General features: G+C 40.3%; 1 protein-coding gene across 4 annotated transcripts in view; it reads left to right on the forward strand.

Annotated features, from left to right (window-relative positions):
* nfixb (nuclear factor I/Xb) overlaps positions 1 to 19,294 on the forward strand; it is a 135,648-nt gene that overhangs the window by 10,427 nt on the left and 105,927 nt on the right. For 3 of the 4 annotated variants that reach the window (XM_053515270.1, XM_053515273.1, XM_053515271.1), the window contains exon 2: positions 1,153 to 1,236. In XM_053515270.1, the coding sequence (XP_053371245.1) occupies positions 1,153 to 1,236 (84 nt within the window). Of the gene's footprint in view, positions 1 to 1,152; positions 1,237 to 4,446; positions 4,652 to 19,294 lie in introns of those variants that run through there. The other variant, XM_053515272.1, reaches the window with a different exon arrangement.

A 19,294-nucleotide genomic window follows, 5' to 3' on the forward strand; every position in this document is an offset into this window, starting at 1 on the left:
ACGTTAGAGTGCAGTTTAATCAGTTTTTCCTTTGAATGCATATTTAGACATTCATAGCTCTGTAGAGGCCTGAGAGAGTGAAAGGGAAAGTGCCTGTAACCACTCATTGCTGTGGATATGAATAGCTCGTGTTGCAGCCACAGCTCGGTTAGCCAGTGTCTGGGACTTATTATAGTGCTCGGTGTGTGTGTGTTTGTGTGTGCATGTATGTGTGTATGTGTGTATCTGTCCATAAGCATGTCTGTTATTTTAATGCTATGTCTATTTATGCCTGAGCACTAAACATTTCTATATGCGTATTCATTTGATTGGTTCAGTTCAGTGATTTCATGGCCCCAATCTAAAGCTGAGTTTCATCAGAGATCTTGTATAATGAAATAAGTATGGGTGTGCGCTTACACGCAATTCTGTGTACTTATGTGGGACAACTTCTTTCCTGCTATCCACACTGATCATATAACAGTGTAATTCAGTGGGTAAATCCTGAGACTCACTGCTGCTCACAGACACACCATATATCCTGGTTGTGGCTTTATTCCATGCTTTTCTGTGTGATTTAACATGATTCCACTAATGGCTAAAATGGGAATGGGGAGCGTATTCAGCCCTTGGTCCCAGCAAGGCTCTGCCCCGGCATACAAATGAACTGGCATGAATGGGATCAACACTCAGGGAAAACAAACCACCTTGACGGTCGATTAGGAAGAAAGGGCCCGCTGTGTGAGTGCTGGGGTGCCCAATAAGTCACAGACATACTGGAAAGTCAGCAGGTGTGGACCGGGACCAGTTGGGTTCTCTGGTTTGGCTGAGGGTAGCAGACATGGTTGTATTAATGGGCTATTTTGAACCAAACTGAGACGGATATGCACAGAAGCTCACAAAGCACCTGGGCTGTAGAGCACAAAGCCCACTTGCGGTGTGAAGTCTTGTTAAATGTGGTGGTTCTATTCAGGGTGGCTAAGAAATAATGCATGACTTGTCTTCATTGCTAACCGCATAATAATTGTAAAAAAAAAGTGCTTTAAGGTTTTGCTTAACTTTAACTTTGTAACTTTTTTTTTTATATCAAAACCATCATCATATTCAAGATAATGCATTATAATGATAGTGTTGTCATGATGTTATGTGATTTATTTTTTGTTTACTTTTTAGGCTACCGAAACGTTTCTGGTGAATGAAGACCCATCCAGAGGTCCTGGAATGCCGGAATGCTTTGTTGTGTCTGATTCCTACCGGGTACGTCTCATTATTACTATTTTCCCTGTTACTACAATTCTTATTATCCCTATTGTTGTTATTATTGATTTGTTATTTGTGTCAGCCGTAATTACAGTGATGGACAGTGCACTTTTATACTCTTGTTAATTGCGCCACAATCATAATGTCATTCACAGCTCTCCTCAGCTGCAAGCCATTACCGTCATTATTTCCACACTCACTTTCTGGGGAAAAAAAAAAGAAGAAAAAAAAAAAAGAAACCTTACAACTCTACCGAAGCCCAGCTCTCTCATGGGAATGAAAATTATAACGATAATGTGCAGTGCACTTGTATAAAATGAGAAGCCCACAGTGAGAGAGGGTAGGGAACAAGAGGCGAGGGGGTTCTAAAAACTACTACATACCACCCGAAAAAAACAGTGCTTAGCTTTTAAAAATTCCGCCCTGCGAGCTCATTTGGATTTACAGCAATGAGAGTAAAATAAAATGGCCATAAAAACTGAAGGATGGTTTAAAGAGATGGAGGCAAGGAGGGATGGTGCTAGGAGTCTGTGGATGACTGAAAATGAGATTGTTAATGAGCTGGGAGCTGGTTTTCTACTCTTTGTTTCTTTTTGTTTCCAGTAGGCAGCTTTTGCCAAGTTTCTCAAAGAAAATCTGGCTTGCTCCAACATATCGAATGTCTTGGGGTGCAGAGACTAGCTGAAAAACGGAGGGAAAATAGGAAAACATGATTGGTGGAAAGGACGGAAAAAGGCGGAGCATTTTAAAGCATTCGTTGATATTAAGAGATATCTATGAGTATAGTGACAGTCAGAGAAAATCTGAGAAAATAGTTTGGATCCTGGAAAGGCAGACCAAGGTTAATTTACCATATTCTGATCTGTTCTCTACATTACATTTTTATCACACATTTTATAAGGACAACAAACCCTTTTAATGAAAACCCCTGTAATGATCGACTCATTATTCTGAGATCACAGTGAGCTTTTTTTAGTATAGCGTGCAAGACTTATACTAATATTTAATGTGCAGGGTTTAAGTGTGATTCAGTAAATGTAACACCTTGCAGATGCTGGCTGCAACGTGCACATAACTGCTGAGCAATCACAGTTTAATGCACAACACCGTGTGCATTTTTTTGCTCTGTAAGAAAGATGGCTGAGTGCTCCTAATCGAGGCCCGGCATATGGTTTAGCCATGTGTTAGTAAACGAGAGTTTCATTCTCTCTCTGACCGCTAAACATTGGGCTCATTTAGGGAGTGATGCTACATGAGTATTCTTAAGTGTTCGGTAAAATGTAGGAAAATCTCCTTCCTTAATCTCGCTTAGCCTGGTTTTGTCTTTTGGCACGAAAACGCTTCGTTATTTACAAGTGACAAAAGAAATAATATTCTCCCACGGTCTCTGGTGTGTTTAGAACATCTCAGTGCTTTGAGTTGGTTATCCACAATAGAACATATGCCCTATTTAGGGTTACTTATGTGCGCAATCTCCAGGGTCAAGCATGGTCACCGTTGTTGCCAGTGACCGCACACCAATACCGACTTTCAATCAAGTACACTATCTACAGCTGATGTGGTCTGACCTAACTCCATGCCACACACACAACACACTCACACACCCTCTCGCTTTTTCTTCTGCCGTTGACCGCCTGCTCCCTCCATCGTTCCCTCTCTCCTTTGGCTGTGTGCGGTAATTGGCCACACAGCGCTGGCTTTGCTCGTTGTTTCCCCTGCAGTGGCTTGTGGTGGTGCTGTGCAGGCAGCAGGCCTCATAAATCCCGAGGCCTCGGCTGTCAGTTCCAAACTTCAGCTCTGCTTCCCCACAATGACTTCACCCCACCAAGCCTCCCCACCCAGACACAGCCGCCACAACTTCACTTTCTTTTACTAATCGTTTTAATGTGTGATGCACAGCGCAAAGAGTAGTTTAGAATTTTAGGTGAAATTAATATTTTGAATAGGTTCTTTTGTATTTGCGCACCTGACATGTTTTGGGTCTTTTAGTGTCTAATACATTTTCCAAGCGCATATATCTGTCAGTGTCATACACTTGTATCTCATTTGCAGTGCAGGATTCTTTTTGCAGGATACAATTGTTCTGTTATGAGGATTTATGCACACACACACACACACACACATATATAAATTAAATATATGGCAGCTTACAATATGATTGGACCATAATTTAACACTTTGACTTGCTGACCAGATTTGCAGTTTTTCTGCATTTTAACACCAAGGTAATACAATATGACACGCATGGGGTGTGTTATTCATTTTTATATCATTTTTCACACCCTTTTTATGAATGCGGTTCCTCAGCTGTTATTTTCCTCGATCTTGTGGAACGCATCGAACTAAATCAAGACACGTTGTATAACAACCAGGTACATTCATCTACATGCCAATCTGTTATTTATTTGTTTGCTTATTTATTTATATTTTTCTATGCTATTGTCTAGAGCCATGGCTCTGAAAAAAAAATACTTACACTACTGATAAAGTAAAGTGATAATAAATCAATTATAATTATTGCATCTATTATTGTTTGTAGAGTTATGATTACTACATTATTGTACAATATATATTTAATTTCAATTCAATTCAATTTGATTTGTATAATACAATATATAGTTATATTAATTGTGTGTATAGTTATGCCGGGCACTTTGAAATAAATGGATTTAATCCAGACTTAAATAAACGAGCAAACAGGTAGAATGAAATGTCAGAAAACAATGTTTTTTTACTTTTAAAACATTGCTCTCTGCGTGTAAAGTTCAGTAACAAAAACCCAACAAATACCCAGAATATTATTGTGCATATTCAGATTTACCAGCCTGAAGTTTGACTGGTTGTAATGAGGAGTCTGTGGCATTTAGACTTAAAGGAGCTGCAGACGAAATGGTTGAGAACTTCAGGTCCACTCGATTCAACACGTCGAACAACGTGTGCGTGTGAATTTAACGTTATACCTAAACTTCAGCAAGGTATCTTCGGAAAGTCACACAAAGTCTATCCAAATGCGACCGGTTGCTGTTGTGTGTGTGTGTGTGTGTGTGTGTGAGGGAAATCATGGGAGAGAGAGTAAAGGAGAGAGGAAGTCAGAAAGGAGGGAGGGAGAGAGAGAGAGAGAAAGCGAGAGAGAGAGAGAGAGGAAAGTTCCCTCTCTTCCAAACTTTAGAGTGCGTGCGTGCGCGCGCGCGCGTGTGTGTGTTAGAGTGAGTGTGTGTGTAGCTTTCACTTTGAGTCGCCTAGGCGGGGTTTGGAGCAGTGCGGCGTGGAGGGAGCGAGGCAGCGCGCGCGGCGAACTTGCAATGCAGCGACCGCGGCCGACCGCCTTCCATCTGCACTAAACTCGGCGAATATCCTCTCTGTCTCTCACTCTCACGCAGTAACCATGTACTCCCCGTACTGCTTAACACAGGTAAACACCACGCTCACTCTTCTGTTTTATTTTACTCTCTGGCTTTCTGATCATCTTTATTTCCTCCCTTCTCGTGTCTCCCCTTCGGACCTTTCGCGATTCTTTTATTATTAATTCATGATCGTCGCGCGCGAGCTCGTGTGTCGGTGTTGCACCGCGCTTCTTTTGCACTTCTTTTAACACTTGAAGAAGTTTGACTCGTTTGTTATTTTTTTTTTCTCTCGTTGCAACATGGTTGCGAGAGAAAATGGCGCGTCGCTCGATTCTATTTCATATTTCAAAAAGGAGGGAGAAGAGGATGAGGAAGAGCTAGGCTTTAAAGTTACAGCTCGTTCTTTTTTTGTTTGTTTTTTTTCTCTCCTGTGGTTTAACTTGTGTAAGGAGGAAAGCGCAGATCTCTGATTAGATTGGGTTCAAGTGTCTTTGCTGTATTTAGATAACTAACTCATTGCTGTTTTTTTTTTTTTTTTGGACAAGCCAAAGGTCACTGTCACTCCATGTCGCCTCTTAAACAGGACAATCTGCCTTTTTTTTTTTTTTTTTTTGGCCACACGAAATAATTCATGGTGCACTGCATTTCGTTTTGTCGTTGTGACTTGTAGCAACTCGTTCTTCTTTCACGCAAATACAAAATGAATGAACTTTCACATGCTTCAATGCATTCAGCCTGATATTTCACTTTTTAACTTGAACTGTAAATGCATCTGTAGACAGAAAGATTTCTTGGCTTTAATATGGGAAGTTTGAGAGAGCACTGAGCGCCGTCTCTGTAACATGAATAAATATGTAATATGTAGTATATGCCTTAAAAGCTAAAGTTTTTATTCTGCTTACTTTTATATGGTGCCACAGTGCATTCTGTCCGACTATATGCTATTATTGATAACATTTAACATTTTGGTTTGTAGCTAAAACGTGAATGGATGCAAGTTGAGCTTAAATTGACACACACACACACACACACATTGTGTTTTATTTTTTACTTTCCACAATTATTAATGTTTTTATGAACGAGAACTAATCAAATGCACTAACCTAAACTTATTCTTGATTATAAGCAGGTGTTCACTGACAAAATGTTTTAAAATAGCACTTAGCGCTTATATTCATATTATTAAACTTTTTTTCCAACAACATTATTTAAATTCTTCCCACAGGCCTAGTCAGAGCACTGTGTTTTTTCTTCACCCCTGTTATTTAATACAATTAGGCATTTCTTTTTTTGCATACTTACGCTAATAATTTATTACATTTTTTTTTACTCTAAAGGAACTGCACAAAATTATCAGAAAACTGTATATTTATTACTGCTTCAGAACAACATCAGTTTTATCAACAATGCTTTCTGCTATTTACAAATAGTGTGCAAATGTAATTTCCTTTTCTTAGAAGACAATTTCATCTTTTTGAAATATAGAGTTTTGAGCGGATTGTCCGATGTGGAGTGGTTGTTAATTCTCGAGGCAATACAGCCGAGGTTTACACGTGGACAGACCACAAACTGTCTGTTTTACTGAGAAATGCCACAGTTATCCAAATATCTCCTTGCAGTGTCTTCTTTTAAGTCAAGCAGAAAGCTCCCTCCCTCCCTCATCAACTTGTTTAAAAAACTTTTGTACACTTTTGTCTGGGTTTTGACCCAAAATAATAGAGTCACGGTGCTTGAGTTTTTCCCACCTAAGTGGTTGTGGGTGTATTTTACTGTTCTGCTTGCATTTATTGAAGCTGCAGCATTTTTTTTACTACACAGCATGTGGGATAAATAGCTGCCTTTCAGGCACATGCACGACGGATTTATAAAGATTTTCTGCACACATTTTTAGGAATGCTGGTTTATTCATGCAGCGATGGACAGTTGCATCCACGTGATGTGTAATTTATTCCTGATTTTGCAGTGGTTTTATTAAAACAGTTTTACTCACATGCCTGCTTGCCGGTCCATTTGGTTAGCAGGCCGTGGTCTGTTTTCCATTTCCAATACTTATAACAATAGTTAGCATACCAATTGAGTGAAACAGTGTAATTCAGCAGTGAATAATTCCTTTTTTATGACTAAGATCAGCTGAAATACGTAATAGACATTTACAGTTGTAGTAAGTCAATGTTTAATTAAAAAGGTGCATCTCTATAGGTAGTAGATAAAAGAAAATAATTGTTGCTTTGCACTTTTATTTAGACGAACAATGTAAAGGCTGGACATTTAGCACACATTTTTTTTTCAGGAGTTTTCCTAGCCTGGGTTGTGTTTCTGTAAGCGGATCAGGGCAGATTTATCTCCTGTGCCTGAAATCCACATATTTACCAGCTTATGTTTCATTGAACCCTTAAGTTCCTCCGCTCCAGGTAAAACAGCATTAGTGAGTGAAATGGAAGTGGAAAAATAAATATACAATTTTATAACCTTACCAAAAGGCCTCCGGCTTCTCTTGGCTTGGATCTTTTTTTTTTTTTTCTTTTCTAAAGGATGTAGACAAAACTGCTGTGCATGCATTTTTTTCCCTTTCTCCCTCCGCTTTCTTTAACATATTGTGGCCTTGAGGTTTTTTTTAGCGCAGTGTAAAATAAGCTTGATGTAAAGACTCTCGAATGCATAAGGTCCATCATTAGCACTCCCATCATCATTATAGTGTAACACGGCCATGCTGCAGTTTGAAGGCATTATAGAGCGCGCGCTCTTTCCATTAATTATATAAAGTAATTGATAACAGAAGCGGCGGCCAAACGCGCACGTGCTGCACACACGCACTTCTGAAGGCATCACTGAGCGAGAAAGAATTTTCAAGTGTCTCTAAACTTTTCTTCAGTGCGTCCGTGCGTGCGTGTGCACGCTTTCCCCCCCTCGCGCAAAAGCGCTCGCGCCTGCACGGCTCTGCATGTAGACTTTCCAAAGCTTTAGCGATAAAAACTCGGCTCTGTACTAAGGCCAGAGATGCCCGGCTGGACACGGTGACATGAATAATGGGCCGGGAGGAAAGCTTTTCTGGACTACGGGGCGGTCGGGATTGCCGTGGATCGGCGCATGGTGGAGATTAGCAAATGCGTTTTGAGTGTTTAGAGGCGAGATGAACTTCCGTCTGCGGTGGTGCAAGATATCTGAATAAAAAAAAAAAATGCAATAAGAGTAAACAAAAGACCCATTGTAGCAGCAAAACAGACCAACTCATTTTAATCTCCTGTTAACTTCCAGCGTTTCTGCTGATGTCTTTTAAATAATCTATTCAATCTACTTGTACTTTACCTAATAAATCAAGAGATATATCAGATTATTTTCCATCTGCATTTTAATTAAATGTCTGTATAAACTCCTTCATCTTTTAAACCTAAAGGCAGAAAGGAAAAAAAAAAGTCAAAAACATTCAAAGATGTGCATTCACATCTTCCTCTTCTACTATAACAGCCTTGCATTTTCTTTAGGTTTTTAAAAAGGGTTGCTTGAATAATTAGTCATACTTATTTTTTTGAAGTTAATTAATATAATATTATTGTTGTTAATAATGATTATTAATAAGAACATTTTGCCGTTAATTATAATTAGTTTGAGCTCTATCTCCATTTTAAACTAATCTTTTTAATCGTTCCCCCCCTCTGCATATATGTACGCATGTCCTGTGCCATTTATTTTTCTACATTCTAGAACAAGACTGAACATTTCAAAACTATAAAATAAACACATATGGAACTAGGTAGTTAATTAACAACAACAACAACAGCAAAAACGAACGTCAGCTGTTCTGGAATAGTTTTTGCAAAAACAGTATTGTCAAGTGCATTTGCAGAACCTGTCAAGCGCTATGATGAAACTGGCTTTCATGAAGACCTTTCCAGGCAAGCAAGACCAAAACTTACCTCTGCTACAGAGAAGAAGTTCATTTAGAGTTACCAACCTCAAAAATCACCAATTAACAGCACCGCAGATTAGAGCCGTTATAAAGGCTTTACAGAGCATGAGTAGCAGCAAATTCTCAATATCAACTGGTCAAAGACTTTGGCATAGGAAGGAAGAAAAAAAAAATCAGGAAAGACCATTAAATTAGGTGTTTTAAAACTTTTGTCTAATAGTATACACACACACACACACATACACAATATATCTGATCCAGCTGAGTTTAACACTTTAAAAATAAAATAGGCTTCGGGGGTCTCAGGAACATCTCTTATAATGGCCTAATTACATGTATAAACCTCTACAGCAGTACAGCTGTCTTGGCTTGAATCTATTACACTGCAATTGTCCAACCCTGATGCCATTTAGGTCGTTTTAAAATGGTTGCAGCCCTCTCGTGTTCATAATCAAAAGAAAAGTTTAGTAATTCACATCACCAAGGCCTGCAAGACACAATATACTTTTCCACTGAGGACACAGTTAATTTACAACATTTGAATGAACCTAAATTAGTTAATTAATATAATAATTTGGAATTTCAGTGTCCTTGGAGGTTCTGCGTATTATACCTATTTATAGAGTCATTTAGTCCGTACCTAGGAGAGATGTTGGCTGATGCACAACACACTGCACTTAAACGGATATTTTTGACTGTGGTCATCCAAATCCTATAGACTTCCTCTGAAAACTACATTTAGTCAATTTTGCAGAGGTAAATGTTAAATCCATCTGCAGCCTCCCTGATCGCTCTCTGTCGCTTCCCAGGCCTGAAAAATGATTTGAAACAGCTGTTCAGGGGATTAAAATCTGATGAAAACACTGTTTGAACAAACAGAATTTTTTTACATTTTTAAATGAAGATCGCGAGATTCAGCACTGTTCGCTTGTGAATTTACAAATGCTGCTACGTAAACGTCTTATTCATTTACTTATGCACTTCTTTTTAGTTTGTGTGGATACAGGCACAAGGGTAAAGCAGCACACCAGTGCTTTAAGATTAGGCCCGCGTGGCATTATCACTGGATTATTCAACATTGCAGAGAACCACACATACTACATATGGAACATATAATGGATCAATAATAATATAATTTAGATTTTTTTATTTTTACTAAACATTTTATTTTAAATACATTATAAATCTGATTTTTAAATTTACTCTAGTAATATTGTCCTGTTGGCCAAAAGCACGCAGCAGCATAATTCATGTGAATTGCAGACAGGAATTGTGATTAGACATGAGCAGAAATTGGCAGTACTAAGTAAGGCTCATTGCTGTAAAGGGACTAGTAGATGGCTCTAGTGGCAGAGGTGCAACAGGACACTGTGTTCCTTTTACTTATTCATTCTCCTCGAGCCCCCGTAGTCTTCTACGCCCAATGGCTTCTCCTCCTGCTCACTCTCTACAGGTTATTACTAACATGTGAGGTGTTCTAGTTGTCCCGGTTTTGAAATGTCTATCCATTTATAAAAAGGGCTCTTGACTGGAATACTTTCATTTAAATAGATGATTTGTTTGATGTATTTAGAGTAAACAGCTCTTGTGCGTTTTAGATACAAATATCTAGATGGACATTTGCAGAGAGTAATGCAAGGTTTTATATTTATTGTCTAATAAATCCTGAAGACATTTTGTTGTTTTGCTATCAGTTTGCAGGTTGCAGGAATCGTGCGGCCTGAATTCGGCTGAATAGTGTTAGCTGAAGGGAATTAAAGATCAGGATTAAAGACTATTTAGTGTTTTTCTCGCAGGCTGTATGCAGAGAGGCTGAATCGATCGCTTCTTATTCGCTATCTGCACAGCTGTCCCAGTATCCGTGGAGAATGGATTCCTGCTGCTATTGCCATGGGAGTCTCCAGCCAAGAAGAATAGGAGGATATCCAGTGTGTGTGTGTAAGTGTGTGTGTGTGAGAGAGAGAGAGAGAGAGAAAGAGAGAGAGAGAGTGTGTCTGTGAGTGAGTGAGTGTGTGTGTGTATCCTCCTCCCTTCCCCTTCGCTCATGTCACTCCTGGCACGGATTAGGCCTTGGCAGAGCCCTGGCAGTGCCCGTAGCTCCACTGCGGCTCTGCGGTTGCTGATATGTTGTGCTGTTGCCATGGTTATGGAACACACACTCGAACACAAGCGCAAATTACATAATTGAGGCTGCATATACATAAGCCACAGAACGTATTTTTTCCCCCTTTTTTTGGATGGAAAGCAAGTAAACGATCAGAGCTGATCAGAACCAAGATCTGTGGGAAAACATTGAAGGCCTCTTGTAACGGCGCAGACCAAATGGCGTCTCGTTGCATCTGTTTGATAAAATGGTAAGGGCCTGAAAGGCCCTCGTACCATGTATTTAATTTGATTTGCCGTCGGTAAAAATTATTACAAAGACATTTGCTCTTTTTTTTTTTTTTTACTTTTTCACTATTTGTTTTGGTTTGTTGATTTTCTTCATTGATGGAGGAGGTTCTCCCAGTCAAAGGGTGTGGACATTTACACCAGGTGGCTATGCCAGACTTGGCGTTGCCTTGGCGGAGCATCATTGTGTTGCTAGGCAGTTTTTCCAGCTCCAGCTTCCTGCTTCACCGATTCTGTCTTTGTCTGCGTAGATAGGTTTGGACGCTTTACTAGCTAAAAAAAATTACACTCAAAGTGGTCTGCGAATGGACTCTTAGGTTGTTTTTAACAGGAATAAACCTGTTTACAGGGAAAGGTACAGTTTGTACCTTTTCTTGTAAGACGACGCATGAATTTATTGGCAGTAATGAATGTAGTCACTGTAAATACTTCATGTATATCTGAAATGGGGAGATCCTAATATAGCTCTTATCACATTCAGTGACCTATTGTAAGTGTAAAATCAGAAATCTCTCACTTTTTTCTTTTCTCATCATAATAAAATGACTTATTTAGTACCATCTACCCTCATACATAATGCATTTTTGCGCATGCACGCACATACACACACACGCACACGTATCTCTCACACCTGCACACACTTAAGCACTTGGGACGCAGGTGTGCATTCTTGACTCATCTGTGTCAATCTGGTGGCGATTGGAGACATCACACCTCCCCACACACGGCTGAGTGGGGAGGTGCATATGAGAGAATCTCACTGAAAGACAAGAGTAATATTGCCAGCATGCCACGTGTGCTTTGGCCCCAGCTGACTCTTAACCCCTACGACGAATCACTCTTACCCATGCAACCTGTTTCCACGTCCATGCGCATTGAATTAGCACGTTTTCCCAATGCCCATTCCCGCATCTGTAATTAGGTATCCGCACCAGTGTAGTAACATCAAAGCACTTCATTTCAGCAGCACAATTGTTTGTTGCCAAAGATGACACAAGATCTGATTGGTTAGACTAACATTAAAGCCGGTATGCTTATTATGCAGGTATCTCCTCTTCATGTGTTTTTGTATAAAGCTGTGAATGTGTGAGTGTTGTTTTTTATATTCAAGAGGTAATATAACTAAAGCATTAGCTAAGAACTCTTAACGAGTGCTCTGAACTCCCAGAAGCAAATCTCAGTGCGCATTATTAAGCCAGAAAACCTCGGTGACCATGACAGGAAGTTGTATATTTTTATATTTTTACTCTAAAGTGTTTATCCAGATATCCAGCAAGAGGCACAGAGCACGAGAGAGGAAGAAAAAGTGTGTGTGTGTGGGGTGTCAGACAGTTTAGGAGCCAAACGCTTGACAGGAAGAAGGGTTTTTGAAGCATACGCTGATATAGTGCGTCTGCCATTCTACTAGCATAAGTGCAGGTCAATAATAATACGAATTTCCATGTGATTATAGACATTATAGACAGGAATCTATAGCCTCTTCTCTCATCTTTAGCCTTTCTCTTGCTCCTCATGCAAGCAGGAAGTTGGTCCGGAGCCAGCGGTGGAAATCTATACTCTGTTGCATAATATAGCATATCTTTACCTAACATGAACCTAGCGGAGACTCGGCAGCTGTGAGCAAACAGAGAGAGAGAGAGAGGGAGAACAAGGGCGGGTGTGTGTGTGTGTGAGTGTGAGGGAGAGAGATTCCTGTGAGTGTTTGCTGGCTGTGGTTTCAGGCCACAGGCTGTAGGCCTTTTTCAGACAGGCCCAGTGTAGTGTGACACATTGCAGAGCAGAGATCGCTTTCTGTTCATTAGTTCAGCAGCTGTGAAAAGCATTTTCTCCTTTAATATTCTCAGCAAGTTTACTTAATACAATACATATATATGCATGGGTTTTCCTTTTATTAATACTACAATGCCAGATAATGGCATTTATCTAATTTTGCATGGAAACACCAAAATGTGCCTTCTATTTTGGTTTTTTAAATCAAAACCAGATAAATGCCGTTATCTGGCTTTTAAAATGCCACATTATGGTCCTTAGGCAGACAAAGTTATGTTTAATGAAACTATTTTTTTTATCACTAAACAATCTGATTTTAGAAACGTACAGAATTTTGTCAAAAAACACAGCAGTGAGCAACTGAAATAAGCCAATCTCATGATCAGTGAAGCGAAACTACCAGTTGGACAAAAAGCAGCTCCCATAAGTGATCTAAATGTGTTTGTTGGACATTTGGAGAATGTTGAAGCCAAAAAATGTAGGTTTAAGTTCTGTTACTCCCATTGCCATTTCCCCAGCAGTCTATCTATGAAAGGGCGACATCGTCATCTACCGAAGTGAAACTGAAACTGGTAGAGGAGGAGGCAGGCGATGCATTGAAATGTTTTTATTTTTGTCCTTATATATTTTTTCTTTTGGTTTAAATTTTATCTTAAACAATCAGTGTAATTAAAAAGGTTTCGTGTTCAACACTTTTCTCTTCGTTCCAATTTGCTGCCAGTATAACTCAAATCATCAAGGTTGCAGTCGGATTTCTCCATTGTAAGAAACTGTAGGATATAGAGCGGTATAATGTTTGCAAATAAGTAAAAAACCCATAATGATAGAAACGAAACTTCAACAGAAACAAACTTTTAATAAAACTGACAGGATTGATTTAACTCGTTTTGCAGTAAAATCCATTATATATTTGAAGGATTCGTTTTGACAATTTATACATTTATTAGCTAGCCCATAGGATAACTGCAAGTTCCAGGATTCGGCCCACACGTGAGATTTTGCCTTAGTTGTTAGGCTAGTCATATGCGTTAGTAGAGATTAAGGTAAAGGAAATGAGTAAGTGAATTAGTTGCTAGGACGTGACAATAATTCGAACTGGAACAAAAAGTCATCAAGTCATGGGTGAATACTTTAGCTGTGAACTTCGTTGTTCCCTCCTCACAAAGTATTGTTAAAGACTGGCTAGCGTTTTTATTTTGTCTGTTTTTTTTTGTTTTGTTTTTTATAAAACTTGTTTACATTTTGTCTAATTATTACCTATAAGTAATTACCTGCAAGTCTTTTTTAAATATTTGCATAAATTCTATGGGGGTTGTTGTTCCTGTGTTTGTCATTAAACGTACAGTGTTCTGTTCAGCTCCTGATCCAGATTACTTCAGTCAAAGATTTGTGCCAAATAAAGAACTATTTCCTCCAATTGTATTTTTTAATAAGGTTAATCTAGCACAACGAACACGGATCAGGGACAGAGCTGGCTTGCAGCACATGGATACACACTTAAATCATACAGGTCTCATATTCTTGATGGAAGATATTAAAAATAAGTATTCTCATTGACTGCATGAAATGTACAGTATGTATATTTAATTAATCCTTTTCTGTCAGTTAAGCACATGACGATGGAAGATGCATTGAGTTCAGGTATCTCTCTGGGTGAAGTTTCCTTCTTGTGTTCTCTGATGTTCTCTTTCCTCCTCCTAAATGTTTGTACACAACTATCCTGACCCGGATAATGCGGCTACTGAGATGACTGAACGAATAAATGAATAAGTCTCATGACCACTTCACACATTTTGTCACTGACCAGCTTCAGTAAGGAAAGGAAGTATTACCAGTATTCTTCACAGAACATTTCTAAAACGACATCGCAGAGCCTACACACAAGCCGTAATGTCTCTGTTCTTTATATATTCTCATATATGTATTTGCAAGGGTGTCCTGAAAGTCTTCCTACAGTATACTATGCCACAATGTATCATTATTTATGATTGCCATTTCCTTGCAGTTGTTGTCTTTTCCCACCCTTGATGAAGTCGTGTTAACACATCTGGCGTTATACATGTAATTGCTTAATTATGTTAATTTCCCTTATGTATTGAGACTTTTGGGACTCCCTGTAGGAGGCACACCAGCAGAGGTGACTGAGTCAGACTCATGTCTCCAAGTAATCATGCTTTGGTTCTTCAGCCAAAGGTTTATATCTAGAATCGACCCGGAAAAACTGCACGATTCATTTGAAAAAATGAATCGACTTTTAAAGTCGCATCCTCTTGCCTTTTGCTCAGTAACGTGCAGAGAACATGGCTGCAGGGAGCAGCTGGGTGTGTGTTTGTCCTTAGGTTTACATGCCAGGACAGTAATGCTAATTTAAGACTCCTCCAGGCTGTCCGTCTTTGGTACTGACAGCAAATTTCGAGACAGAGTGGATTTCTTACAGCTCATTGAGCAGATGAGACTGCAGCCGTCGGTGATTAAATAGGGCCACAGAATCGTTTATGCAGATTCCTTATTAGTTGGATTGTAAAACTTTGCCTCCCTCTCTCTCTCTCTCTCTCTCTCTCTCTCTCTCTCTCTTTCTCACCTTTCTTTTAGTTTGGCATCTTTTTTATCAGCCTTGTGTTATTTTTTTCTCTGCTTCTGTCTCTAACGTTTCAGTCCAGCTGCATAGGGCCTGACATGCCAGATGAATATGTCTGGAATAGGAGCCATATGTGAGCTGAGAAAACGCACACAGCACAGGAACAAGTGGGCTTTCATAAAGCAACTTTCAAAGCTCAACCAGGAGAGCAAGTGTAGCGGTGACTGCAAGCTTCAGACCCTAGCCTTCTCAAGCCCTGCTTGCTATTTTTAAGAATTTCGGGTTCCACCATTAACATCTGCTTCTAACGGATCTATTTGAAGAACTTTTCTTCTTTTTGCAAAGCTATTTGTATTCTCTCCTTTCTTTGCCCTGGAAGCAGCATGTGATTAAACCAGCCGATACAGGCGTATTATATTTCCCCCTAGATGCTGAGGAATGCGAATGTATCATAACCATATTACACCAGTTAGGAGCCTTACACCGTGCCAAGATCAGGGCATTTTAGATATGTAGGCACTCTAAGCCTGTCCTCTCTTCTCTCTCTCTCTCTCTTAGCTGAATCAAAAAGCGGGGGCTTTGTCCAGAAAAAAAAAGATGCCTCCTGCCTTAAAGTACATTTGTTGTGAGTGAGGCATGTCGCTAGTGGGACTTTGACTGGTACAATCCCTCTACTGTTAAAACAATGATGTGGTTGTGCTCCATAACCCAATTACATCTCTCCAGAGCAAGAGAGAAAGAGAGAGAGTCTCTTAGCAAATCCCATAGTTACCGATCCTGATCCTGAGCTTAAAGTAAAAGACCTTATTCATTTCCTTTCTGCAAAGCTGCCCACCAAACCTGTGCTTCATGCCACAGAGCTGCATAATTGCAGGGTGAAAATACAAGTGCGCTGAGGTTCCCGGAAAAAAACCTCCTAAAGATTGCCTGGTCTTTTCCCAGCACTTAACTGTCCCAGGTTTGGTGAGGCTGTTCCCACCGTAGCCTCAGGTTCCCGTTTTTGGCTGACAGCTGTGGAACCTGATGCGGTCTTCTGCTTTCGTAGCTCATCCTCCTATCCGCTCTTTGTGGCGTTGCGCATCCTGTGAAATTCTTTTCTACTCACTGTACTGTAGTTTTGAAGGATGGTTATTTAAGTTACTGTAGCTATGTCAACTTGAACCAGTCAGCCCAACTCTAGGGACATGTGTGTAAATTTCCGGGTTCCTGAAATACTCAAATAACCCATCTGATACCAACAGCGATGATATGGTCGAAAGTCACAGAGGTTCCATTGGTTTCCTATTGTGATATTTAATATGAACAGTGACTGAAACCATGTGCCATTGGAACTTCAATAGACTGACGGATAGATTAATGAATAAGTAAGAGTACAGGTGTCCCTATTAAAGCGGCCAACAAGCGTATTTACAGAGAGAGTGAGAAGCACCTGTTTGGAATGGCAGGAAGTACAGCGTGCATGTGCCATGTGGAGCTTTAATTCTGTGTGCTTTTCCATTTATTAAATTTTCGTGTAAAATGAACACCCCCTGCTAATGCTTCTGGGGGCCTCCAACTGCCAAATTGGGCCCTGTTGAGAAGGGGGCGTGTTTCTGCGCTTCCCTCCAGCCAATCAAGTCTTCTGTTTAAAGCGCATGCTGCGTCCCTACTGGCTGCTGGTGTCTAAGTATCGCCATGGGGACAGTTTAGACCCCGGATTGGCTGTTGCCATGTTTTTGTTTACCCCTCCTGCTGCTGTCTGTCGTCAGCTCTCTGTTTTCCTGGTGCTGGGAGGTCGCAGCATCTTTATTAATTCAACACGAGGAAGTTTGCTCAGGAAGAGGGAAAGGGATGTGGGCAGTCATATTTACCGATAGGAAAAGGGTGTACTATAGAGCTGCACACGTCGGACACCTTTAAATATTCCAGTGTTGAGCACGAGTCTTTCCTTCCAGCCTGAGTAACTTTAATAGACACTGACACAGGTCAGAAGTTCTTTTTTTTTCTAATAAACTCTATTTCTGCTCACACCAAGCCTCAGTGGTGCTATAACAAGATTACTGGCATAAGGGCTAATTTTAGATTTTTTTTATAGACTCAACAGTGTTAATGTTAAGAGATAATGTCAGGAAGGAAAAAACAACCTTGAATTACTTGAATGTTAAGATTTTTACAATAACTTTGTAATCGGCATTAGTCCTTGCTTCATCTGATAGTAAATGTAATGTATCTTAAATATATATGGAATAAAGGAAGGGTCTCTTTATGAAATCATAAAAAAATGTAAAACCATTAGGCGATTTTTTTGACATATGTAATGCTTTCAAGATTAAAGTTGTTGTTCTATTGGCAGGTAATTTAACTTCTTCAAAAATAAACTTGTGAAACAGCTCAATTATTAGACGAAAGAACACGATTTAAAATGTTCGACTGAGTGCAAACAAGTAGATATATAGGCTTGATAAACTTACATTTGCTCAAAAACAATCTAATAAGAAGGAATGTAAGTTGAATTTGAATGGTTCATTGGTTAGCACTGTGACCGCGCACCTCCAGGGTCAAGGCCAGCCTTCGGGTCTGTGTTTGTCGAGTTTGCATGTTCCCCCTTTGTGCTCGGTGGGTTTCCTTAAGGTACTCTGGTTCCCTCCCACAGTCCAAAGACATGCAGATTAGGCTAATTGGAGTTTGCAAATTACCCAGAGTCTAGGAGTGTGTATGTGTGTGTGCGTGCCCTGCAACGAATTGGCACCCCGTCCGGAGTGTACCCTACCTAGTGCCCTGAGTCCCCTGGGATAGGTGCCAGGCCTCCTGCGACCCTGTACAGGATAAAGCGGTATAGAGAATGAGGGTGTAGTGTGGAGAGATTGATAGAGAACGAGGAAGAGTTCTTTTGTAGCGTAGAGAGATTGATGCAGTAGCATTTAGACTGACGTAAGGATGTAAAATTCCCAAGCTTTATGATGCATGCTGATGCTGAAGTCAGCACCGCTGTGGAACGGGATCATAGCTAGGTGAAGTGCATTCTGGAACTTGCAGCATTTGCTGTCTTTACAACTCTTACCTTGGATTTCTCACTGACACATACAGTATGAATGTTTTCTCTCATTAAATTAAATGCCACTGTACTGTAACTGCACGGGAAAATTAGCACGAAAATGGCTGTTCGCTTCCCAGATATATTTTAGTATACTTTAAATATATTTATTGTTTTTCAGGGTGGAGATTTCCTTTACATTTCCACTCTTTCTTTCACTCTGTTTGTCCGGGATTGAACTTAGGTCTAGGTCAATTCCGGCACAGACGTCTGTCAGTATTTCCTCTGCAGAATTCTGGGTCACTCCAAAGGGGCCGCTGACCCCTATGTGTCTGGGCCATGGTGCATAGAATGCTTCTTAATTCTCTCCCTCTTTCTTTGTTAACAAGGCCAATCGTGGACACACCTGTAGATCTTTCGCTTTTGTTTCTCATTACTCGCTCATTAATGACACACCATTAAAGGGAAGACTTTCGCAGACCTGACAGTCCGATATCTAAAGGTTTTGTTAGAGCATGACAATGTAGGGAATGAAAAGAGAGAATGAAAGACCAGAGGAAGAGTGATTAAGAAAAGCAAGCCAGCGAGCGTGAGGATAAAGAAGATCAGTAATGGTGGTGAGTGCTTGGGGATGGTGATGAAGAGTGACAATGAAAGGGTACGAGAAGAACAAGAAAAAGAAAGCGCGAGAGAGGAGGAGACAGGCAGGGTTGTGAGTTTGGGGCCGGCGCTGAAGCATTTGCATAAAGGGCAGGGCAGAGTGCCCAGCGGTGGAAAGGGTTGGCACAGCGCCCCGCAGACTGGCAGAGGGGGCCGACCGAAGAGAGAAAAATAGTAGAGCAGGAGAATGACAGAGAAGCAGTGAGGAGGAGGAGGAGGGGGATTTAGTCAATAGTACTTCCCTTGTTCTGCGAGAGGAGGGCCCGGCTGCGTTGGCACTGGCGATGGGGAAATCTCTTGTTTGTGTGGTAGATTGCCCCTTTATTTCTTTGATTGCGGCGCATTCAGTGTTCGGCGAATGCCCTGTTTGTGTGAACCTGCGTGGTCCCACA

Source organism: Clarias gariepinus, chromosome 16, assembly GCF_024256425.1.
Source record: "Clarias gariepinus isolate MV-2021 ecotype Netherlands chromosome 16, CGAR_prim_01v2, whole genome shotgun sequence".
In the NCBI taxonomy this organism is placed as follows: Eukaryota; Metazoa; Chordata; class Actinopteri; order Siluriformes; family Clariidae; genus Clarias; species Clarias gariepinus.